The 21,485-nt window shown below is 37.5% G+C and overlaps 1 protein-coding gene across 1 annotated transcript in view; it reads right to left on the bottom strand.

Annotated features, from left to right (window-relative positions):
- The window catches only part of LOC124556067 (serine-rich adhesin for platelets-like), a 209,365-nt gene that overhangs the window by 79,185 nt on the left and 108,695 nt on the right, over positions 1–21,485 (bottom strand). Inside the window, exon 2 of the mRNA XM_047130096.1 lies at positions 7,150–7,292. Coding sequence (XP_046986052.1) covers positions 7,150–7,292 — 143 coding nt within the window. The remainder of the gene's footprint in view (positions 1–7,149; positions 7,293–21,485) is intronic.

Here is a 21,485-nt window from a genome sequence, read left to right on the forward strand (position 1 = left end):
AAGGAGTAAGTGAGGAAAGTAAATGGAAAAGGAAAAAAAAAAAAAAAAATATCTATGAGAAATGAGTTACGTATAAGACAGCAGTAACAATTGGATTTCATTGAAAAACTGAACTGTATTTACTCGATTACATGATGAGGTTTTTTCTCATTTTTGTCATTTAAAAAATACAGTCATCCCACATTCCCAGATTAAACAACTGCTGCTGATGCCACTGTTTTTACATTGAGTAATCAATTAGATAAAGGTTTTATATACCAAAGCAGCACTTCCTGTCAGTTTAGCACAACAAACTGTACTAAAAACAATGTGTTTTGGAGAGATGTTTAGTGCGGTGTATCATTGGAACTGCATAGTTTCATAATATGAAAGTATAAATACAAAAACCTTTCAGTATGACATATGTTAGCTTCATAAGCCATGAAATCAAGATGCCAGCAGCTTGATTTGCTTGTGTTGGCCAATCACTGAACAGGAGACATCATCTTTTCAGGTAACTGTTTCATAGAATATTACACAAGCAGCATGTATAATACAGACCCTTAACATCTCATATTGAAGGTATTTTAAATCAGTCTCTGCAACTACAACAAAACACATATTTTGTCACCCAATCTGTTTTATTTTATTGAAATAAAACATTACCAGTGATCTGCAATGAAAGATTTACAATATCGCTTGCTTCCTAAATTGAAAAACAGTTTGCTCCAAAAGATGTTGATTTTACTTATGGTATTTTATGTCAGATTTTCGCTCACATCAGTAAACATCTGCTTGCACATTTTTGAGGTATTCCTTTGTTTGGCATGTTGTTACTGGCCTAATCCCACATTCTTTACAGAACTAAGCATTTCTTGATGTAAAACCCAACCCAAACACAGCACCACAAAGCAATGTGGTGGAAGGCTGGAATCAACAGTACCAAATGAAGGAATAGCTAAAAAATGTGGAAGCAGCTGTTGTTTCCTGACATGAACAAAAATTGGACATAAAACACAATAAGTAAAATCAGCATCTTTCGTAATAAACTGCTTTTTGATTTAAAAAGCAGGCCACATTGTAAATATCTTTTACTACATACCATGGATGATTTTTTGTTTCAATCAAACAAAACACGTTTGGTGACAAAATGCACATAATCTTGTAGCTGCAAAGATGGACTTAAAATACCTTCAAGATTCATACAGCATTAGCAGACAATATGATGACACAAACGAAGTTAATGTCTCAAATTAACATATACAATGAGGTGACAAAAGTCATGGGATAGCAATATGAACATATACAGATGGCGGTAGCATTACCTGCACAGGGTATGAAAGGACATTGCATTGACAGAGTTGTCATTTGTACTTAGGTTATTCATTTAAAACGGTTTCCAACACGATTATGGCCGCAGCACAACAGGAATTAACTCTGAACACAGAATGACAGTTGGAGCTAGACACATGGAACAGTCCATTTCGAAAATTGTTATGGAAATCAATATTATGAGAGGAACAGCATCAAGAGTGTGCTGAGAATACAAAATTTCACTCATTACCTCTCACCATGGACAATGCAGCGGCCAACGGCCTTCACTTAATGGCAGAGTGCCAGTGGCATTTGCTAGCAGTTGTCAGAGCTAACAGACAAGCAACGCCGCATGAAATAAGCACAGTAATCAATGTGGGACATATGATGAATGTATCTGATAGGGCAGTGTGGTGAAATTTGCCATTAATTGGCTATGGCAGCAGACAACTGACATAACTGCCTTTGCTGGCAGCATGACATCACCTACAGCGCCTCTCCTGGGCTTGTGACAATATCAGTTGGACACGAGGTGACTGGAAAACCATGGCCTGGTCAGATGAGTCCCAATTTCAGTTGATATGGGTTGATGGTCTGGTTCTAGTGTGGTGCAGACCCCACAGAGATATCGACCAAAGTTGTCAACAATGCACTCTGCAACCTGATGGCTGTATAATGGTGTGAGCTGTGTGTACATGGAATGGATTGGGTCCTCCAGCCCAAATGAACCGATCATTGAATGGAAATGATTACGTTCGGTTACTTGGAGACCATTTTCAGCCATAAATGGATTTTGTGTTCCCGTACAATGATGGAATTTTTCACGCCTAGTTTGAAGAACATTCTGGACGGTTTGAGCAAATGATTTGGCTGCCCAGATTGCCTGACATGAATCCTATCGAACATTTATGGGACATAACTGAGAGGTTAGTCTGTGCACGAAATCCTGCACTGGCAACACTTTTGCAATTATGGACAGCTATAGAGCCAGCATGGCTCAATATTTCTCCAGGGGACTTCCAACACTTATTTAGTCTATGCCACATCAAGTTGCTGCACTTAACTTGGCAAAAGGAGGTCTGACACAATATTAGGAGGTATCCCACGACTTTTATCACCTCAACGTAAACACTATTGTAAAAAGCAATGCTAAGCCTTCACAAACTGTGATTAGACAAGAACCTAATATCACAAGCTCATGATCAGCAATGACATTTATATTCTTGCTTGTCAAAAACATTTGGCTGTTTTTTTCCTAATATGTCACTATTTCCATCACTCGTGTTTGGAGCCCCTAAAGCTGCCACCGCTCTACCACATTGTTAATTTTCAAGGTTTGCTACAATGTTAATCCTACGTTGTACAATTTCTGCTAATTCAGCTGTAGCGCACCACGAGAACACATTGTTGTCACTCAGTATGCTTATATTGTCAGTGCTGTAAGAAATGTAAACTGAAGCAACTAACAATGGATGCAAAATACAGCTGTGACTCAGTTGAGAAACATGGGTCTGCAAGTTCGCAGTTCCCAACTTGTTCATGCAGACAGTTGAATGCTAGTTTTAAGTTAATTGCGACTCATGAAGCACAGGTCACAAACAACTGTGCAGCAGGAAAAAAATTTTGTGTCACTGAAGTGAATGTTCGTAGATGGCGTCAAGATGAAGAATAAATTAAAGAATGCCAGTTCCACACACCAAACTTTCAGGGGACCATAGCAGGGGAGGTTATACAATTTGGAGCACCAAGTTGTTCAGTACATGGAAGAGAAATGCAATGAAAGCTTCCCGATCACTTGAGAGGTTATCTAAATGAAAGCACTGAGATAAGATTGATGTGTGAGGATGAAGAAGACAACAGGGCTTACATTATGATGCAAAACTGTGCCACCTCAGCAGCTTCTCATGGTATATGATGAAAAACTACTTGCAGCTTAGCATCATATAATCCAAACTATCTGCTAGGGCATAGAGGCAATATCTATCAGATGTCTGTTTATTTTGATATGCAGTCAAATGTTACTGTCAAGGTGACAGGCATGAAAAGCATTCATATAAGGATTTCTGGCAATGAAAAGGTAAGAATAACAGTAATACTGGGTGCACTGGCAGCTCCTTCGGCCCCTTATAAGATTCTTCACAGGAAAAAAATACCGAAACAAAAACTGCCGGTAGGGCTTGCTTAACAGAAGGAAAATGTTGGTGCTGGATTCTTTCAGAGGACACCTCACCCAGAATGTTAACGATCTGATAGCAAATAACAACACAGACCTAGTTATAATGCCTGGTGGTTGACCTCAACTTCAAGTAATCAGCATTGTTGTGAACAGACCTTTTAAGGATCACCTGTGACAGCTTCATACTGAGTGGCTTCTTCAACCACTCCAGATGAGAAGTTAAAGAAACCCTCAGTACCCATGTTGGGCCAGTGGATCCTAACTGTCTGATGCAGAATCTCAAGTGGGCCAGAAGGTGACATACTGAAGGAAAAAATTCCAGTAGGCTTACAAATGAAGATAGTGATGTGCAAGATAGTGCTGCTGCTGATTAAAAATATTGATAACATAGAAATTGCAAGCAAAAAAGGAAGTGAAAATGCTAAGTAAGGAAAACCATTTCATTTTATTTCCCCTTTTATTGACAAATGTAGACAATCAATAAATGGTGTGGGCTTACAATGGATAAGGGAGATACTTGGTAACAATAAAACAGTTTGTAATTTTGACTAGCCAGATTAGGTTAAAAATAAATTTTCCCCAGGAGCCTATACCTCAATGTGGGTGGAGGGGGCAGTCTTCTATCCAGGGTCATCTTATACTTGGGTATGTACGAAGCAGCACAAGAAATAAATGGTCTTCAGAAGAAGAGTTACATTAAGAAACCATAGGTAACTGTGAAATGATTAATAAGATGAGTGGGGGGTGGGGGGGGGGGGTAGGAATAAAAAGAAATATTAAAACACCTTCCGCAACACACGAGTTCTTAACCAAATTTGAAGCTGATAAAATTAGAGCAGAATGGCTACAACAGAACTGTGAAGAAATTTAAAAACTACAAAGCAAGGGAGGAATGATGTGACATACTGAGACATAAATAACTTGAACTTCAGAAAGCGAAAGGGGAATACTATGTGGATGATAAAAGATGAGAATGTTAATGAAATAATGAATGACTGGGACAGGTACTTAGAAGAATTTTATGCTGCAAAAAGTCCTCCAGATGCTTTGTAAATACAGGATGAAAAAGAACTGTTCAAAGACGACAAATGATTTCAAATCATTACGAAGAAGTTGAGCCGGCACCGATGAAAAGGAACTGTGGAGAAGCAACTTGTGCAGATGGAATCGAAGGCTCAAGCCAAGGGAAGGTAAAAATACTGTAACTGTGCAGCAACATTTATCACAGAGATGAGTAGTGGGCAGATGACTACACAAATACGATAATGCTGCAAGTACTAATGAAAATTAATGGCATGAAATATACAGAATATAGGACATTAAGCCTGAGATCTCATTCGGCAAAAATGCTACTACAAATAATGGATAGATGATTGCAATCAAAAGTTGAGAGGGAATGGGATGAAGAACAGTTCAGTTTCAGTAGTGTGAAAGGTACAAGAGGTGGAACTGGACTGTTACAAATATTTGTAAAGTGATACCCAGAAAAAGTTCATGTCATTTTTGTTGACTTGTAGAAAAGTCTTTGACAAAGTTTGATGGGCTAAACTTTTGGCTATCCTGGGGCAGATTGGAGTTAATTGGAAAGAAAGGCGACTAATAAGCACAACATCACAACAAGTAAAAGTAAAGGTGGGAAATGAGACGTTAGAAAGATTTAATATCTATTTAGATAATTCAGTTAAAAAAAAGAGTGTTGTGACAATAGACAGCAAAATGTATAAGATTTGCTTACAACATTTTATTACTACATGCAAATGAAAAGTCAATCAACAATATGTTAAAAGAAATGAACAGCAGCTACAAGGAAGATAGAATGACAATAAAATGTTCAAAAGGCTAAGCCAACTACTTTTATTAGGCACTCAAGGAAAATAAAAATGAAAATTTGAGATCAGTTAACTGAAGAAGTTGATAAGAGTCAGGTATCTAGTATGTAAAATAACTAGTAAGATGGCACGAAATCAATTGTGGAAGAAATGTTTTACAGTAGTAGTATTTTCTACAGACTATTAAGTAAACAGACAAGGAATACATTACAGAAGAGTTTTGTATGGAGCATTACCCTGTATTGCTCCATAACAAGGACATTGTGGTGTATACATATAAAGAGGATTATGAGATGTGTATCTGGAGAAGAACAGGAAGAGTGTAATGGACATGTAAATAGGGAATGAAGTTTTGTTACACAGGATGAATGAGAAAAGAAATACTGGAGACAAATGGTTAGGACACTATGCGTGAAGAAACTAGAAGTTACGGTCGCTGGGATAAGAAACAAAGAGGAAGAAGCAGGTAGCAGTTAACTGATGATACAAAAAGGGTCGAGGAAAACCAGGAGGATTGGAGAATGCTCAACTTGCCATAATGAACTAGTCTTATGGGCAGAACAAATACTACTACTACTACTACTACTACTACTACTGATAATAACAGTAATAATAATAATAATAATAATAATCTATTTAGAGGAAGGAGCAACCAGTAGGGAAACCACTGCCTTTTGCTAAGGTGCATACAGTATTAAACGTATTACTAGCACCATTAGGTTATCTATGAATTTTTCAAACAGCTATCATATTACAGAACAATCCAATAAAATTAATGTAACTACATGGAACAAATAAGGGGGAGCAATAGCTACTGACTGACATAAATGGGAGTTTCACTCCTGTGAAAAATGCTTAATCTAAGTATGACAATTGTTCTGTAAACAACTCTTGCCAGTGGAATTGGCATTCTGTAAATACCACAGAACAATGAAAGAATTAAATTTACATAAAAATATAAAGAATTCTATTGTCCACCAAAATAAATGACATATGTTTAATAACTGCTGGATGGAGAAAAACACTTTCAGACCTCTGGAATCAATATCACAAAATAAACTGCACCCACACCTAAAGTTTAGTAAACTAAAGAAAGTGTTTGCAAACCTGTACAAAATGGCACCACGAAATGTGCACTACCTATTTTTATGACTAATGAATGATTACTGCGCATGAATACAACCAATTATTCAAAAAATAAATTATAAAACTTACTGTTATTAGAAAAATTAAATCTATTAAAGATGGTAGGAAGGAGTTACTTAATCAGCATAAAGATAATTCAACATAAATGCCACGCAATTAAATGAGATTGAATATGCTTTATTCATATTCATCAATCTTGGACAGGATATATCTACTTTTTCTAACTGGAATAAAGTGCAAATTGCCCAAATTAATGAGATAATTAAACGAATCGTACATTTAGCTCTTACATACAATGCAATTTCATGAGACACAGGGAAGTGCATGATAAAGGGCAACAAATAAGTGAAAAATATTAACAAAATTCAAATATTAAACACATAGAAAGTAAAAATCAAATATAAAAGATTGAAATAATGGCATTAACGAAAGAGAAGGTATGAATATAACACTGATGGTTGGTATATCATCTCATAACTAGCCTGCCTTTTCACAACACACACTTTTGTCTGGGATCTGACTCTTCATCTCTGCCCCTACATTTTTAAGGATGCTTATTTATCGCACACTGCAAGGCAGTTGTCAAAAATTACCTGAAAAGATTATCTTCCACCAGCAACATAGTACACAAATAACATAATGCCGTAAAATAGTGCAGTTAACAATACAATCTGCTACGCCTCAATGAATATGTTGGAAACAGACCTGACTATCCATTGGATCATACTATTTTTGACTTCTGCAGTGGAATTTTGTAGCAGTGCACAGACATGTTCCCAGGCTGATAACAGGGCATTTACTTTGTCACGATATTGCTTGTTTGGATCAGTTAATGCGTGTTCAAGGCCCTGGAAAACAAAAGAGGATTTATTCAGTTTCATTTTTCTCTCTGCACATCTGGTTTGCTTGAAACATAACAATCTCCTTTGTACAATATTTACTTAATGAAAAAAATTTTGACTATTCCAAGCTGACTAACGAATACCTACACGCAATTAAGTGGTAGCAAAGAGCAAAAGATTTTAATATGAAGACCTTCGAAATCCAAATTTTTCTTTCATCTTCATGTACACACAAGAATATAAAAGAATAACACAAACACTTTTTATAAACAGATTCACATTACATTGAGTCCATTTATAATTTGTTACCATGAGGCCAAACGAATTTTAAAACAAAGAAAGAAAACAGTGAGTAATGTATTTTACATTACAAAACAAATGACAAGCTTTATATTTAATAATTAATTCTCTGTGGCCGATAATGGTGATGTACGAGGGTGTGCGAAAAGCAATGCCTCAAAAGTTTTTTGTGTAAAAACTCGTAAAGCTTTTTAAATTAAACGAATATTACTAACTTTCTACGTCTTTATTTTTAGTGTCTACACATTTGCAGCCCTCTGCTGGTACATGCCTCTGAACTGTAGCATGTAACATGGTGGTGTGTAACGTAACTATGTCAGTGTGTGAGAAACAGTGTGCTGTAATCCAGATTAAAATTCACAGAGTTCATCCACACATGGAACATCCTCTCCTTCAACATGACAGCGCCAAACCACACACAAGCACTGTGACTTCTGCAACAATCCAACAATTTGGACCGAGTCATCAGTCATCCTCCATTTAGTACCAACTTGGCCCCATTTAATTGTCATTTGTTTCCAAAACTTAAAGAACACTTTTGAGGACTTCACTTGGATGGTGATTAAGTGGTACAAGCAGAGATGAGGTGGTTGCTCTTTCAACAAAGTCAAACATTCTAGATTGATGGTATCAACAAATTAGTCTAACGTTGGGACTAATGTGTTCGTTGCCAGGGTGACTATGTCAAGAAATAAATATGTAGACATGAAGAATTCAGATGCAGAATATTACTAGCCTTTGTTTTATTTAAAATGTTTTAAAAGTTTCCACATAAAAAATTCGGAGGTATTACTTTCCAGCATGCCCTTATACCACAGACATGTATCAGCAGATGTGTGATCTAATGGGGAAGGCAAAAGGACTACTGGAATACAAAACCAAATAAGGATTTTTAAAGTATGTTCATGATGAAAAAGTAGGTATGCATGTAGTTTTCATCAGGAGAGAGAGAGAGAGAGAGCTCCACTAGAAGAGATACGAGAAGGTCTGACGCAGAGAAGCAACCATGTTTATGAACAGAAACTGCTGGATGGTGTACAGATTCTGATAATATAACTATTTTCATATACATGGCTAACTTAAATGCAATTAACGAAACAGTCAATTGCAAGAGAGAAAATTTGTTAGGCGGCAAGGGAAAAAAGCCAAAAGGACAAAGTAGTATGCACTGTAAGCACATCTGTGAATGTTGCACGTAACAAATGGTCATAATGTGATTCTGATGGAAGGTCAACTTGATTTCGGACATTTAAATTAATGTTCAGAACATCTGGGAAGGAAGAAGTCTTCAAAAGGCCAGGATGACAGTACATCCTTTTTTTATAGTTAATGAATAGTGAAAACATTGCAGCGATATGGGAGTTGGTTGGTTGTTTTGGGGAAGGAGACCAGACAGCGTGGTCATCGGTCTCATCGGATTAGGGAAGGATGGGGAGGGAAGTCGGCCGTGCCCTTTCAGAGGAACCATCCCGGCATTTGCCTGGAGTGATTTAGGGAAATCACGGAAAACCTAAATCAGGATGGCCGGACGCGGGATTGAACCGTCGTCCTTCCGAATGCGAGTCCAGTGTCTAACCACTGCGCCACCTCGCTCGGTGATATGGGAGTAAGTGTATGGATTTTGAGGAACTATTTCTTTGTATAACCTTTTTATTTCTTTTCCTTACTGTGGAAGAAGGACCATAAACAAAGATTACGCATTCTCTGAAGGTCTCAGGATCTCACTAAAGTACTTCTGTTGGTTGTGTGATTTCTTAGATCCAGTTACATTAAATTCTGTGTATTAATATCCAAGCTGCAGTACAGACCATGGCAACAAGAACTTTGTAATATTATTAGTTATTTGCTTTCCTGATCTAAAATGTATGATATAAAAGTGGAGTGACAGATAGTATGTCTTCTTCTCTTATCCTTATGGTACTTACGGAAAGTATAAAATGGAAGACAACAATACTGTTTTTCAGTATGCCTGAAATGCTAATTCCCCTAATTTATACGTAATTCATGAGAAAGTCGCTTCCTTTTCAATGATTGCAGTATAACTGTCCAATATTTGCTACCCTTTAGTATGAATAAACAGGCAGATAATGAAACTAACACTACCAAATTTCTTCAAACTCTTACATCAGGTTCCTAAAAACCCCAGACTTGATTAGAAAACTTAATTATAAGCTCTCTTTTCGGAGATGCATTACTTTTTCCTTTGAGAATTTCGTGGATAAATTTTTATTTTGATTTTACTTGACTTACAAATGATTTTATTTGCTGCTTCTATTACACATTATTTTACAAAGTTATCACTAGATGTGGAAAATATATCAAGGAGTCACTCAAATCTTGCAAGAGAATATTGAAGACTGCTTTTACGTTGTTTATGTGCATCATACATATAAATTGGACACATCTGATTTGAACTGTCACCCATTATACCAAGTGAAAATTTTGTCCAAGACATTCTGGATATCCTCAATGGTGTCCAGTAGTGGTACTTTATTGTAGTCAGTACTAAAGAGCGCTGCTTACTTTGTCTGGCAGATAGTATATGTTGAGAGAACTCGAAACATGCAACTTTACTTTTGTTTATGACTAATACTTGCCATATGAAGTAATATGTTTCCTCAAAACAAAGGACAAGGAGGAAACTGGTCACAGTCTTTCGCAAGGAGGATCATCAACTATTTTCTTGTCTAATCTCAGGAAATTAGAAAAAAAAAAATTGAAACCAGGCTGGCTGACCTAAGCAATGAATTCAGTCAAAATCCTCTTGGAGGTATTCATTACCGTATCACATCACCTCATGTTTCAATGCATTGTGACACCCTGCAGTTTAACATGAAGAACATTTAGATAAGAGCATGTAAGCTTTTAAGCCTAAGAAAAGAGATAAATTCTCAATAACTCTCATCAGGGACAATGCCTGGATAAATACAACATCCACAAATATGTGAGAGTGCAGGAAGGCCTGTGACACACAAAGTTAGATAATTTGCAATAGTTTACCAGGCTCTTACAGGAAGGACGAGAAACCTGGAATTACACACACCCAGCCTCTACTATACCTCATAATATATGCCACTATATTTCCCTCTCACTTTATTTTCTCTGTTTTCCTTCACCCTTGAAATATCTTCTTTGTCTCGTGGGTACTTCCAAATTACTAACTGGGAAATATTCTCCACTGATTCTATGTACTTAAAACTGGAATGCAATTTGAGCTGCAAAAACTTAGAACATAATGTTATTGCATTCTACGTCCTACTCCAAAGTTTCCTCGGGATGTGAGTCTTTACCCTAGTTCCATTCCTGTGCACAGAAGGAGAATTTTTCATCGTTAATTGTATCAAAACACATTTGCATGAGAAAGCTAATAAAATTAGAACGAGACAATTTTGTCTCACTAAGGCAAATACCAGCCCTAAGCACTATTAATAGGCATACACTAGTGAAAAAAAGAAGAAAAACATTTTTCAGAGCTAGTAGTTCTTTCTTCAGGGGAGGAAGACGAATCTGTTTGACGAAAGTTAGAGAGGAGGAGTGGGTCAGTCATATGCAAGGATGAGAGAGATCTACTTGTGAGAACAAAGGGAGGAAAATATGAAATAGGAGACACCAGAGATTAGATCACAGATGATAGGATCAAAAGTTCTGAAAGTTATTATAGTTTTTGATATTTTTGTGTGTGTATCAATAGTACATACAATTTAATGTAATTATATGTATTGTACGTAATTCTTACATTACAGCATACCCTGATATACTCAGCATACACTATCTATGATACTATTTTAGATTCATACAAACAGAATCAACCTTAATTTTCTACTATCTTTTCTTTCACCCTAACTTTCAAAACCTTCAGGAAGAAAGGATAAACAAGAATTGCACATTCTCAATAAAATGATCACTTATATCATATAAATGACAATCACAAGATGACAAGAGTTCAATCTGTACTAATGTTCATGCAACGACAAACATACACAAAAATGGGACATTATTTAATTCTCAAACTGTAGGGAAAAATTCTCCAGTGTAAGGCAATAGAAGGTGTGGGTTTGTTGAGGAGTTTCTTTGAGTGATCCAATATGAAGCTGGGCCACTTACAAAATCAGATTTAAGAGCAGCAGGGCCAGTTTGTAGCCACACAACTGCAGTTTCCTGAAGGAGAAATGATGGAGGGTGGGAGTGATGAAGATACGGGAATGACTCCATCTTCTATGTAAGAATAATTGTGAATAATTAGTATCAGAGTATGTGAAAGATAGTTTCTTTTTTGGTAGAAAAAGAGTATAAAAATGTGTGAATTTAATCAATTACTTCAGTTTTGTTTCCCTAACTTGAAAATACCAATGACCAAAATTTGTTTGGTAAAAAAATTTAACATTTCAAATACTTAAACGTTAGCATTTATTAGTGTTCAACACATTAGTAGTTCGATCTCACTGGTACAAAGGAATCACATGTTCTGTTGGATTAAACTTTGCAAAGTGTAACTTCCTTCACGCCTGAAGCGAGGGTTTCCAATCTCCCTCTAACAGCAATCCTTTCCCTCTCACTTGGCCTTCCAGGAATACTCACCTTCGGCTCCACTGTACCTTCCTCTTGCACACCCCTTCAATGTGTATCTAACTTAGCATCTATTTGGTGAGGACATCTCTATAAAGGGTAAAAGAATGGACTCTCAAAATTACTGAGTAATATCCTCACATGTCTATTTGCTGCAGAGTTCTTAAGCATATTCCAAGTTCGAATATAATACAATTTGCTCAAGAGGGACAAGTTTCTATGCACAAATCGACACAGATTTAGAAAGCATCACTTGTGTGAAACTCAGTTTGACCTTTTCTCACATATCTTGGGAACCACTGATGATGAACAGGCAGATTCCACATTCCTAGACTTCCGGAAAGTGTTTGACACAGTACCCCACTGCAGACTTTTAACAAATGTCTGAGCATACAGAATAGGATCTCAGATATGTGAGTGGTTTGAAGACGTTTTCAGTAACAGAATCCACTATGTTGTCCTGCAGGGTGAACGTTATGAGACACAAAGATAATATCTTGAGAGGCCACGGGAGTGTGTGGTTGTGTGCATTAAAGTTTATAGTTTTGCTATAAAAAGAGCTAGGGTGAATGCTGTTATCTGATATGTATTTCTGTGCTCCATGAATGGATTCTGCTACAGGTATGTGACTGCCTTTCCCTTACTGTTAAACCTCCCATAATTTGGTGGAAAAGTAAGTTTCCATACCAGTACAATATGTTAACATTATCAAATGTCTGGTGTTGTGCTGAAGGCAGTATGTCTTCCGTGTTCAATTTGAGACCCTTAGTGGCTGGTTTCACACTATTGTTAAGTGTTGACAGATGAATGGCATAACATCTCAGCAGTAGACTTTGAAATTATGACAATGCTTGCTTTCAAAAAATTTTTGGCACTGCATGGTTGCAAAGTAATAATTTCCTGTAACTGACTGCATTTAATGGGTTTAATATTCATTATTTCTTCTTTTTAATACTGTAGAAAATGTGATCTTTGATGTCAATAAGTATAATGTAGTTGATGGGTGTATCTTCATCTGAACAAAAGACTGAAAAACAATGAACTAAGAAAAACACAAGGAACATATGGTACTTCAAAAATAAGTTTTCAGGAACTATGAAGGTTGACTGAAAAGTAATGCCTCCACCTTCGTAACTCTTCAACAGTTGGCAGCATCAGTAAGCGGCAGGTACTCGCTCGTTCTGTAGCCTCTTCTGAACAGCTCCAGTTGGTGGGAAGCCTTAGCATTGAATGGTTGTATTGTTGCAGAGTAAAGTATGGAACCCTGCACAAACGGTCAGTCAGTGTGATTTAAGCAACGTGCAGTCATTGAATTCTTCACAGCAGAAGGTGTCACCCCAAAGGAGATACGTCAGAGAACGAAAGCAGCTTATGGTGATTGTGTTGATGTGAGTAAATTTAAAAATGTTGAGGCGGGAACATCTGACCTGCATGATAAACAAAGAGTTGGATGTTCTGTGACAGCAACCACCAAGTTTCACAAGAAAAATGTTGACAGATCGATTCAGGACAATCGTCATATCACTCAAAGAGAAACTGCAAGCACAATTGGCATTTCACAAGAACGTGTGGGTCACATTATTGCTTTGCTTGGCTATCTGAAGATCTGTGCATCTACATCTACATCCACATCCATACTCCGCAAGCCACCTGACGGTGTGTGGCGGAGGGTACCTTGAATACCTCTATCGGTTCTCCCTTCCATTCCAGTCTCGTATTGTTCGTGGAAAGAAGGATTGTCGGTATGCTTCTGTGTGGGCTCTAATCTCTCTGATTTTATCCTCATGGTCTCTTCACGAGACATACGTAGGAGGGAGCAGTATACTGCTTGACTCTTTGGTGAAGGTATGTTCTCGAAACTTCAACAAAAGCCTGTACCGAGCTACTGAGCGTCTCTCTTGCAGAGTCTTCCACTGGAGTTTATCTATCATCTCCGTAATGCTTTCACGATTACTAAATGATCCTGTAATGAAGCGCACTGCTCTCCGTTGGATCTTCTCTATCTCTTCTATCAACCCTATCTGGTACGGATCCCACACTGCTGAGCAGTATTCAAGCAGTGGGCGAACAAGCGTACTGTAACCTACTTCCTTTGTTTTCGGATTGCATTTCCTTAGGATTCTTCCAATGAATCTCAGTCTGGCATCTGCTTTACCTACGATCAACTTTATATGATCATTCTATTTTAAATCACTCCTAATGTGTACTCCCAGATAATTTATGGAGTTAACTGCTTCCAGTTGCTGACCTGCTACTTTGTAGCTAAATGATAAGGGACCTATCTTTCTATGTATTCGCAGAACATTACACTTGTCTACATTGAGATTCAATTGCCATTCCCTGCACCATGCGTCAATTCGCTGCAGATCCTCCTGCATTTCAGTACAATTTTCCATTGTTACAACCTCTCGATATACCACAGCATCATCCGCAAAAAGCCTCAGTGGACTTCCGATGTCATCCACAAGGTCATTTATGTATATTGTGAATAGCAACGGTCCTATGACACTCCCCTGCGGCACACCGGAAATCACTCTTACTTCGGAAGACTTCTCTCCATTGACAATGACATGCTGCTTTCTGTTATCTAGGAACTCTTCAATCCAATCACACAATTGGTCTGATAGTCCATATGCTCTTACTTTGTTCATTAAACGACTGTGGGGAACTGTATCGAACGCCTTGCGGAAGTCAAGAAGCACGGCATCTACCTGTGAACCCGTGTCTACGGCCCTCTGAGTCTCGTGGACAAATAGCGCGAGCTGGGTTTCACACGACCATCTTTTTCGAAACCCATGCTGTGTCCTACAGAGTAGATTTTTAGTCTCCAGAAAAGTCATTATACTCGAACATAATACGTGTTCCAAAATTCTACAACTGATCGATGTTAGAGATATAGGGTACCCCGGATGCTGACTCCTGAAATGAAAGCGCATTGACTTTAAATTTGCCAGGAACTCCTTTCGTGTTACGAGAATGAAGGTGACACCACTATGACCCGGAGATGAAATGTCAGTCTATGGAATATTGACCCAAGGACTCGCCCCAGAAAAAGAAATTCAAGACACAGCTCTCAGCTGGAAAAATCATGGACACAGTGTTCTGGGACGCAGATGGTGTTATCCATGTTGATTTCCTTGACCGTGGAACAACAAAAAATTCAGAGTGTTAGATTACAATGCTGCGAACTCTGAAAATGACAGCTAACAAATCACGCACTTCACATGCTAGCACAGCAGAACTTCAGATACTGAATCTCACCACTGTACGGCATCCTCCATACAGTCCAGATTTAACACCGTCTGACTTCCAGCTGTTCCCGATAATAAAAGATGATCTGCAGGGACATCATTATGCTTCTGATGAAGACGTTGAGAGAACTGAGACACTGTGGTTGCAGAAACAAGAGTGTCAACTTCTCCCGTGACAGCTTCAGAAAACTTTTTCATTATTGGCAGAAATGTATCCACTTGGCTTGTGATTATGTGGAAAAGTGAATATTGGTAATTAACGATCACATTCTAAGGATTATTTTTGCATTTGATTTATTAAAATATTCCTATCCAAACCCAATTAACAAAGGTAGAGGCATTAATTTTCATTCAACCCTCCTAATACCAAAACTGGCAGAAAACAACATCAAAATTGGCAAAAAATAACATTGAAATTGATCATAAAATTTAACAATATTTTCCTGTCTGTACCTATGCAACAGCATTGGAACAGTCTGATAAGACAGTTGTTTTTACCTCGCTCCCTTTAAAGGTGGAACAGGAAAGGGAATGACTAGCAATGGTAAGAAGTACCGCTCACCATGCACCACATGGTGACTTTTGGAGTGAGTATATGTGTAACGCAGTGTAATGTTTAGTGACTGACACACACACACACACACACACACACACACACACACACACACACACACACACACAGTACATTTTATTTGGTCTATACAACGTAGAAATGAACAATACCTAAATCTGAGTTGGCTTTAAATCTGTACGAGTTCTTCTCTAGTAAATGAATCTCTGATGTTAAATTTTACCACTACCAGTCTGAAACATTTGTGCCACCTCATATCACTTTTTTTTTGCTCTGTCAAAATACCTGACTCTTGCGACGTCATCTAGCAGTTTTATCACCACATCTACATTCTAATGATATTGGATTATGGCACTTAATTAAGAACATTAGGATTCATAAGTTGATATTAAGAGAGCTGGCAATTATTGCATGAAAGGCTCTTTCTGAATTTCACAGCCACTTTTTAACTGATAACACTATGAACGATACTGTTATTTGTGCTCCGAGATACTACAATTTGTTACGTAATTTATGTGTGTGATGGATAATACAGTAACAATCCAACAGTGTTTCCAAAAGGTATGCTCAACAAAACTTTAAATTATGGTAATGTCCCCTAATGTAGAATCATAACTTAACCAAATTCAGTAACTGGGGTATGCCAGTACTAAACGTCAGGGTATTTAATTGGTTGATTTGGGGGAGGGGACCAACCTGCGAGGTCATTGGTCCCAATGGGTTAGGGAAGGATGGGGAAGGAAGTTGGCTGTGCCCTTTCAAAGGAACCATCCCAGCATTTGCTTGAAACAATTTAGGGAAATCACGGAAAACCTGAATCAGGACTGCTAGATGCGGGTTGGAACCCCTGAATGCGATTCCAGAGTGCTAACCACCACGCCACCTCACTCAGTGGGTATTTAATGCTTTGACTTTTGTCTCTCAGCTGCTATGAAAGTAAAGACCATAGTACACTGTCGCTTTTTGTTATCACTTTGTAGACTGGTTACTCAGAAGAATATTGGGCATAGGAAACTGTCCATTTATGCTCTTATTTAAAGCATTACTGGCACTTATGTTACTGGAAAAAAATGCAAGATGAATTAGTGAGCAGTTTCTTCCTCTTGAGCTTTCAAAATTTCTTGCTCACTCAAAAAACTTGTGGTGCATGTGGCAGAATTAAAATAAACTGTGAAACCTAACAAGTACATGCAAGAAATTATATCAATGTGATCATTTTGGCTCAGCTGACTGGAACAGCAGGTGTTAGATTTACTAATGTTTCTTTCGAAACAATTCTAGAAAGCGAAAACAGAAGGCAGCACCATACATGGGACAGGTACTGAGACACTGCTACATTCTTCTAATATGCAATGAGTCCATTTTCAAGCGATAGAGGGCTTGCGCGTTGAGAAAATTGTGGCCTGACCTATACCTGGGTGTGGTCTACAAAGTGTTAATTTGTGATATTATTCTGAGTTACATCTACTACAAACTTAGCAATGGAGGAGGGGGAGGTGGAGGAAATCAATTCCTTACCACACGAATAAGAAAATCACACTTCTGACAGTATAGAAACAAATTTCATTAATAAATATCACAAAAAAGAGCACCATTTATAAGGGTCAATAATGGCATGCAACTGCAAATTTTAACCTGTACTGGGTAAAGTCTCTCCTACTATTCTAAACTAATGACCACAAAAACACATATCAGTAGATATACAGAAAAACTCACCTACAATTTTTACTAAATTCAACAATACTGACTACACAAAAGCTTAATGGCAATAAAAGGTATCTCAGCAATTGGGCACAACTGTAAATATTTACATAATTACTGTTTGAATTCAGTAAAAGAACACAAAAACTTTACATCAAAGCAACATTTTTGCCATGCATGTGTGTGTGCGCCCCTCTTTTGTGTCCCAACACCAAAAAGATAGAATACATTCATTCATTACTATATTTCTAATAATTTGCAGTATTAATTTCCGCAAAAATTTTACTCTTCTGTTAGTAATAATGTTGTGTAACACATAATCATACCCCAAGCTAATACAAATGACCCGTATATCCATAAATAAACAGTTTGATTACACTGTGTGTTCAAAACCATGTTAGATGAGATGTGTCAGAAAAAGAGAACCACTCAACATAATATGAAATGTATTACCTACTCATTTATATACAGAAATGTAGATATTTACACATACCCTCACTTAAAAGTTTCACGATTTGACTCGGAATATAGTTAAATCAGAATTGTTGTTGCTCATAAATGATGAGCTTGTGTGGCAATGGGAAGAAAGTGACAATCAGTATTGGGATATGGCAGTAAAAACCTGTGGCTGTCTTCATGGGAGACTGTTCACTAACTGTATAAACACCATGTGTTGCAAATCTCTTCCTGATCTTAGGAAGGAAGTACGCTAACAAACATTTCTCCATTCAAAGGCGAATATGTCCTTTAAAGGAGGTTCTACATGACTATGATGTTCTTTAACAACAACAGAATTACTTTGAGTCACACAGAAGTACACATTACAATATCCATTACAGGTACTAATAAATAAACACTGAGAAACGAGTTGGATTTATCCTGCCATCACGGCTTTAAAGTCCACACTGTGACAAGTACAAGAAATTAAATATATCTAAATGACACTCTACAATTCACATTGTGCTATATTATATTTAAGTGCTTGGTAGAGGTTTGATGGATCCCCTTTCAGACTAATCCTCAACTGTTCCACTCTCAAACAGCACACAGGGAAAAACGAACACCTAAATCTTTCCACACGAGTACTAATTTCCCTTAACAAATTCCTAGGTATTTTGTTGAAACAGCACTTTTTAAATTTTTAAGTTTTAACATGTAACCAAAATTTAACTTTTTTTTCATGTGGAGGACCTAGGAATGGGCAATGCTTTTAAAGATGGTTGTATGAATTTGCAAGACGGGGAACAAAGTGGGCGACGTTCAGTCATTCTAATTCTGGAAAATTTGCAGCAGCTTTCTTGACAAAGGAACTTCAGAAAACCATGTTTATAACTCTACTTTAGTAGCACTATCATTGGTAACACAAGGATTGCTTTTGCACAATGAAAGTGTCAACTGTGTCTTGGCATTGGTATAATTTACATGAAACCAGAATCTCTCTGGATTTTCTGCCTGATTTCGAGACAGAGTTTTGTTGTGGATACTATTAAAAGCATCTCACATTAAATTCCAGTGCTATTCAGGGGATTTCTTTCAATGTAAGTCAAATCTGGTCTAAATTAACTTAGTTTGTATGGAATGAGTGAAGCATGTCTCAAACAGAAGCACATAAAGAAGAGTGGTCCAATGGTAGAAAGAGTAAATGTGTCGGTGCTGAGAAATTGAACTTAAGAGTTTCAGATGGTTAGCCAATAAACTAAGACATGCCATGTAAAGACAAAAAGTGTTTTCATAGTAATGATGGAGAAGACAGTCTGTGATGGTACAGATGCAACTGGCTGCAAAGAAGCGGCATGCCTGGCTTTCCCTTCATGGGAGATCGCAATAATGTCTGCACTAATGAGGTAATTCTTGAAAATAATTGCTTGTCATTTGTTGCAAGCATAGTAATCAAGTTGCGGATTGTCCAAGCTGTGAAATGCAATCAGCTCTATCTAAATCTACATCTACATTTATACCCTGCAAACCCCTGTGAGCTGCATGGCAGCAGTTACATCCTGTTGTACCAGGAAAAATCTCATTGTCTGTAGGGAATCCTGTGGAGAGTCTTTTATGGCGAGGTGGTAAAGAGTACACAAACAGAAGAATCCCACTGTGTCTATAAGGAGCTAAATGCCACTACACTCATTATCGTAACATTCATTTCAGTTACACCAGGGAGAATAGGTCATTTATTGGATATTATGAGAATGAAGTCTTATCATTTTCCAACAGCAGTTTTATAGTTTTTGAGCACTAGTGTTTTGTCTGCAAGTAATTTCATAGTAATTATTTTTTTCTCATTTCAAACTGCACTTATTTTCTACATAATTATCTGCATGTAATGGGTTAAGGTGAGGTTTTAATTTTGAAACTTTCCTTTGAAATGCCCTCAATACATTTTTACGAAAAGGATTCTCATGATTTCGTACGCAATTCAGTTTTAGAGAGGGGAAAAAAATTAAAATTAAAAAAAAAAAAAAACCAGAATTGGGGGAGTACCCATGCTTTGATTGGATGCAGGGGCAAGGAGAGTAACTCTGATTTACCGATTATTCATTGTCTTCCTAAGAGAATTTTTATATTTCTGGGAGAGGTGGAAATACATGCAGCTTCCCACACACATGGTACACTGTTCCCTATGTCTAGTACCAGAACACTTACTTTCTAGATAAACTTTACATATCATATTGTGCTGATATTGGCAGTGTACACCACTTAAATTTAATCAAGGTAATCAGCGATGTAAACTGCACACGTCTGGAATTCCTGCACTGCCACAATGGATTTCCTAATCTATTATCTATAAGAGAAAGGACTATTATGAGGACACACTTTATTATAAAATCTGTCATATCTAAAATTTACTAGAAGCCTATGATCTAGCCTTCATTGTTTTCATAGTTCTTTATAGTTATAAAACACACACACACACACACACACACACACACACACACACACACACCACTGACTTCATCATTGCTGAACAGCATGAACAGCAATTTCAGGAAAAAATTGGCTTTCATTTAATATTTTATTTAATTCACAATTTCAATGTGTGTGGTGTCTGTTCTTCTGGGCATGTCTAAAAGAACAGACACCATTCATTTTTGATCCCCGGCAATATATATGCGCATGCCGAAATTGAAGTTGTTTTGCACCATTAGCCAATATGGTATTGAAATAAATTCAGTGGTGACAAGTGGAAATTTGTGCCGGACTGGCACTCAAACCCGCATTTCCTGCGTCATGTCAGCAGTCACTGTAACTGCTTTGGATATCCGAGCATGTTTCATAGCCAGCCCAAATTACCAACTTGTCACACACTGCATACACAGCATCCCCTGTCCATTACCCTCATTGCCTGTAACTTCATACAGATTCCCGTAAGAGGTCAGACAAAGAGTGCATCTGCACAGAATGACTATTAATTGCCGTCAAGGTGCTTATACTTGTGTGTGTGGTGTCTGTTCTTTCGGATATGTTCAAAAGAACAGACATAATTTATTTCTGATCCTGTAGCCACATGTATGCATAATGAAACTGAATATGAGCCTCGACAGCAACTAATGATCATTCAGTGCAGATGCACTCTTCACTGGACCTCTTGCAGGAATCAGTGCGAGGCTGTGAGCAATGAGGGTAATGGAAAGGGAAGGCTATAGATGTAGTGTGCAATAAGCTGGGATTCTGTGTTGGATGTGAAGCATGCTTGGATAACAGAAATAGTTAAGACGACTGAGAGCATAAAGTGTGTAATTAGGGTTCGAGACCCAGCCCAGCAGCACAAATATTCCTTTGCTGCCATGGAATTTATTTCATTGCCCTATT

This window comes from Schistocerca americana, chromosome X (assembly GCF_021461395.2).
Source record: "Schistocerca americana isolate TAMUIC-IGC-003095 chromosome X, iqSchAmer2.1, whole genome shotgun sequence".
Lineage (NCBI taxonomy): Eukaryota > Metazoa > Arthropoda > Insecta > Orthoptera > Acrididae > Schistocerca > Schistocerca americana.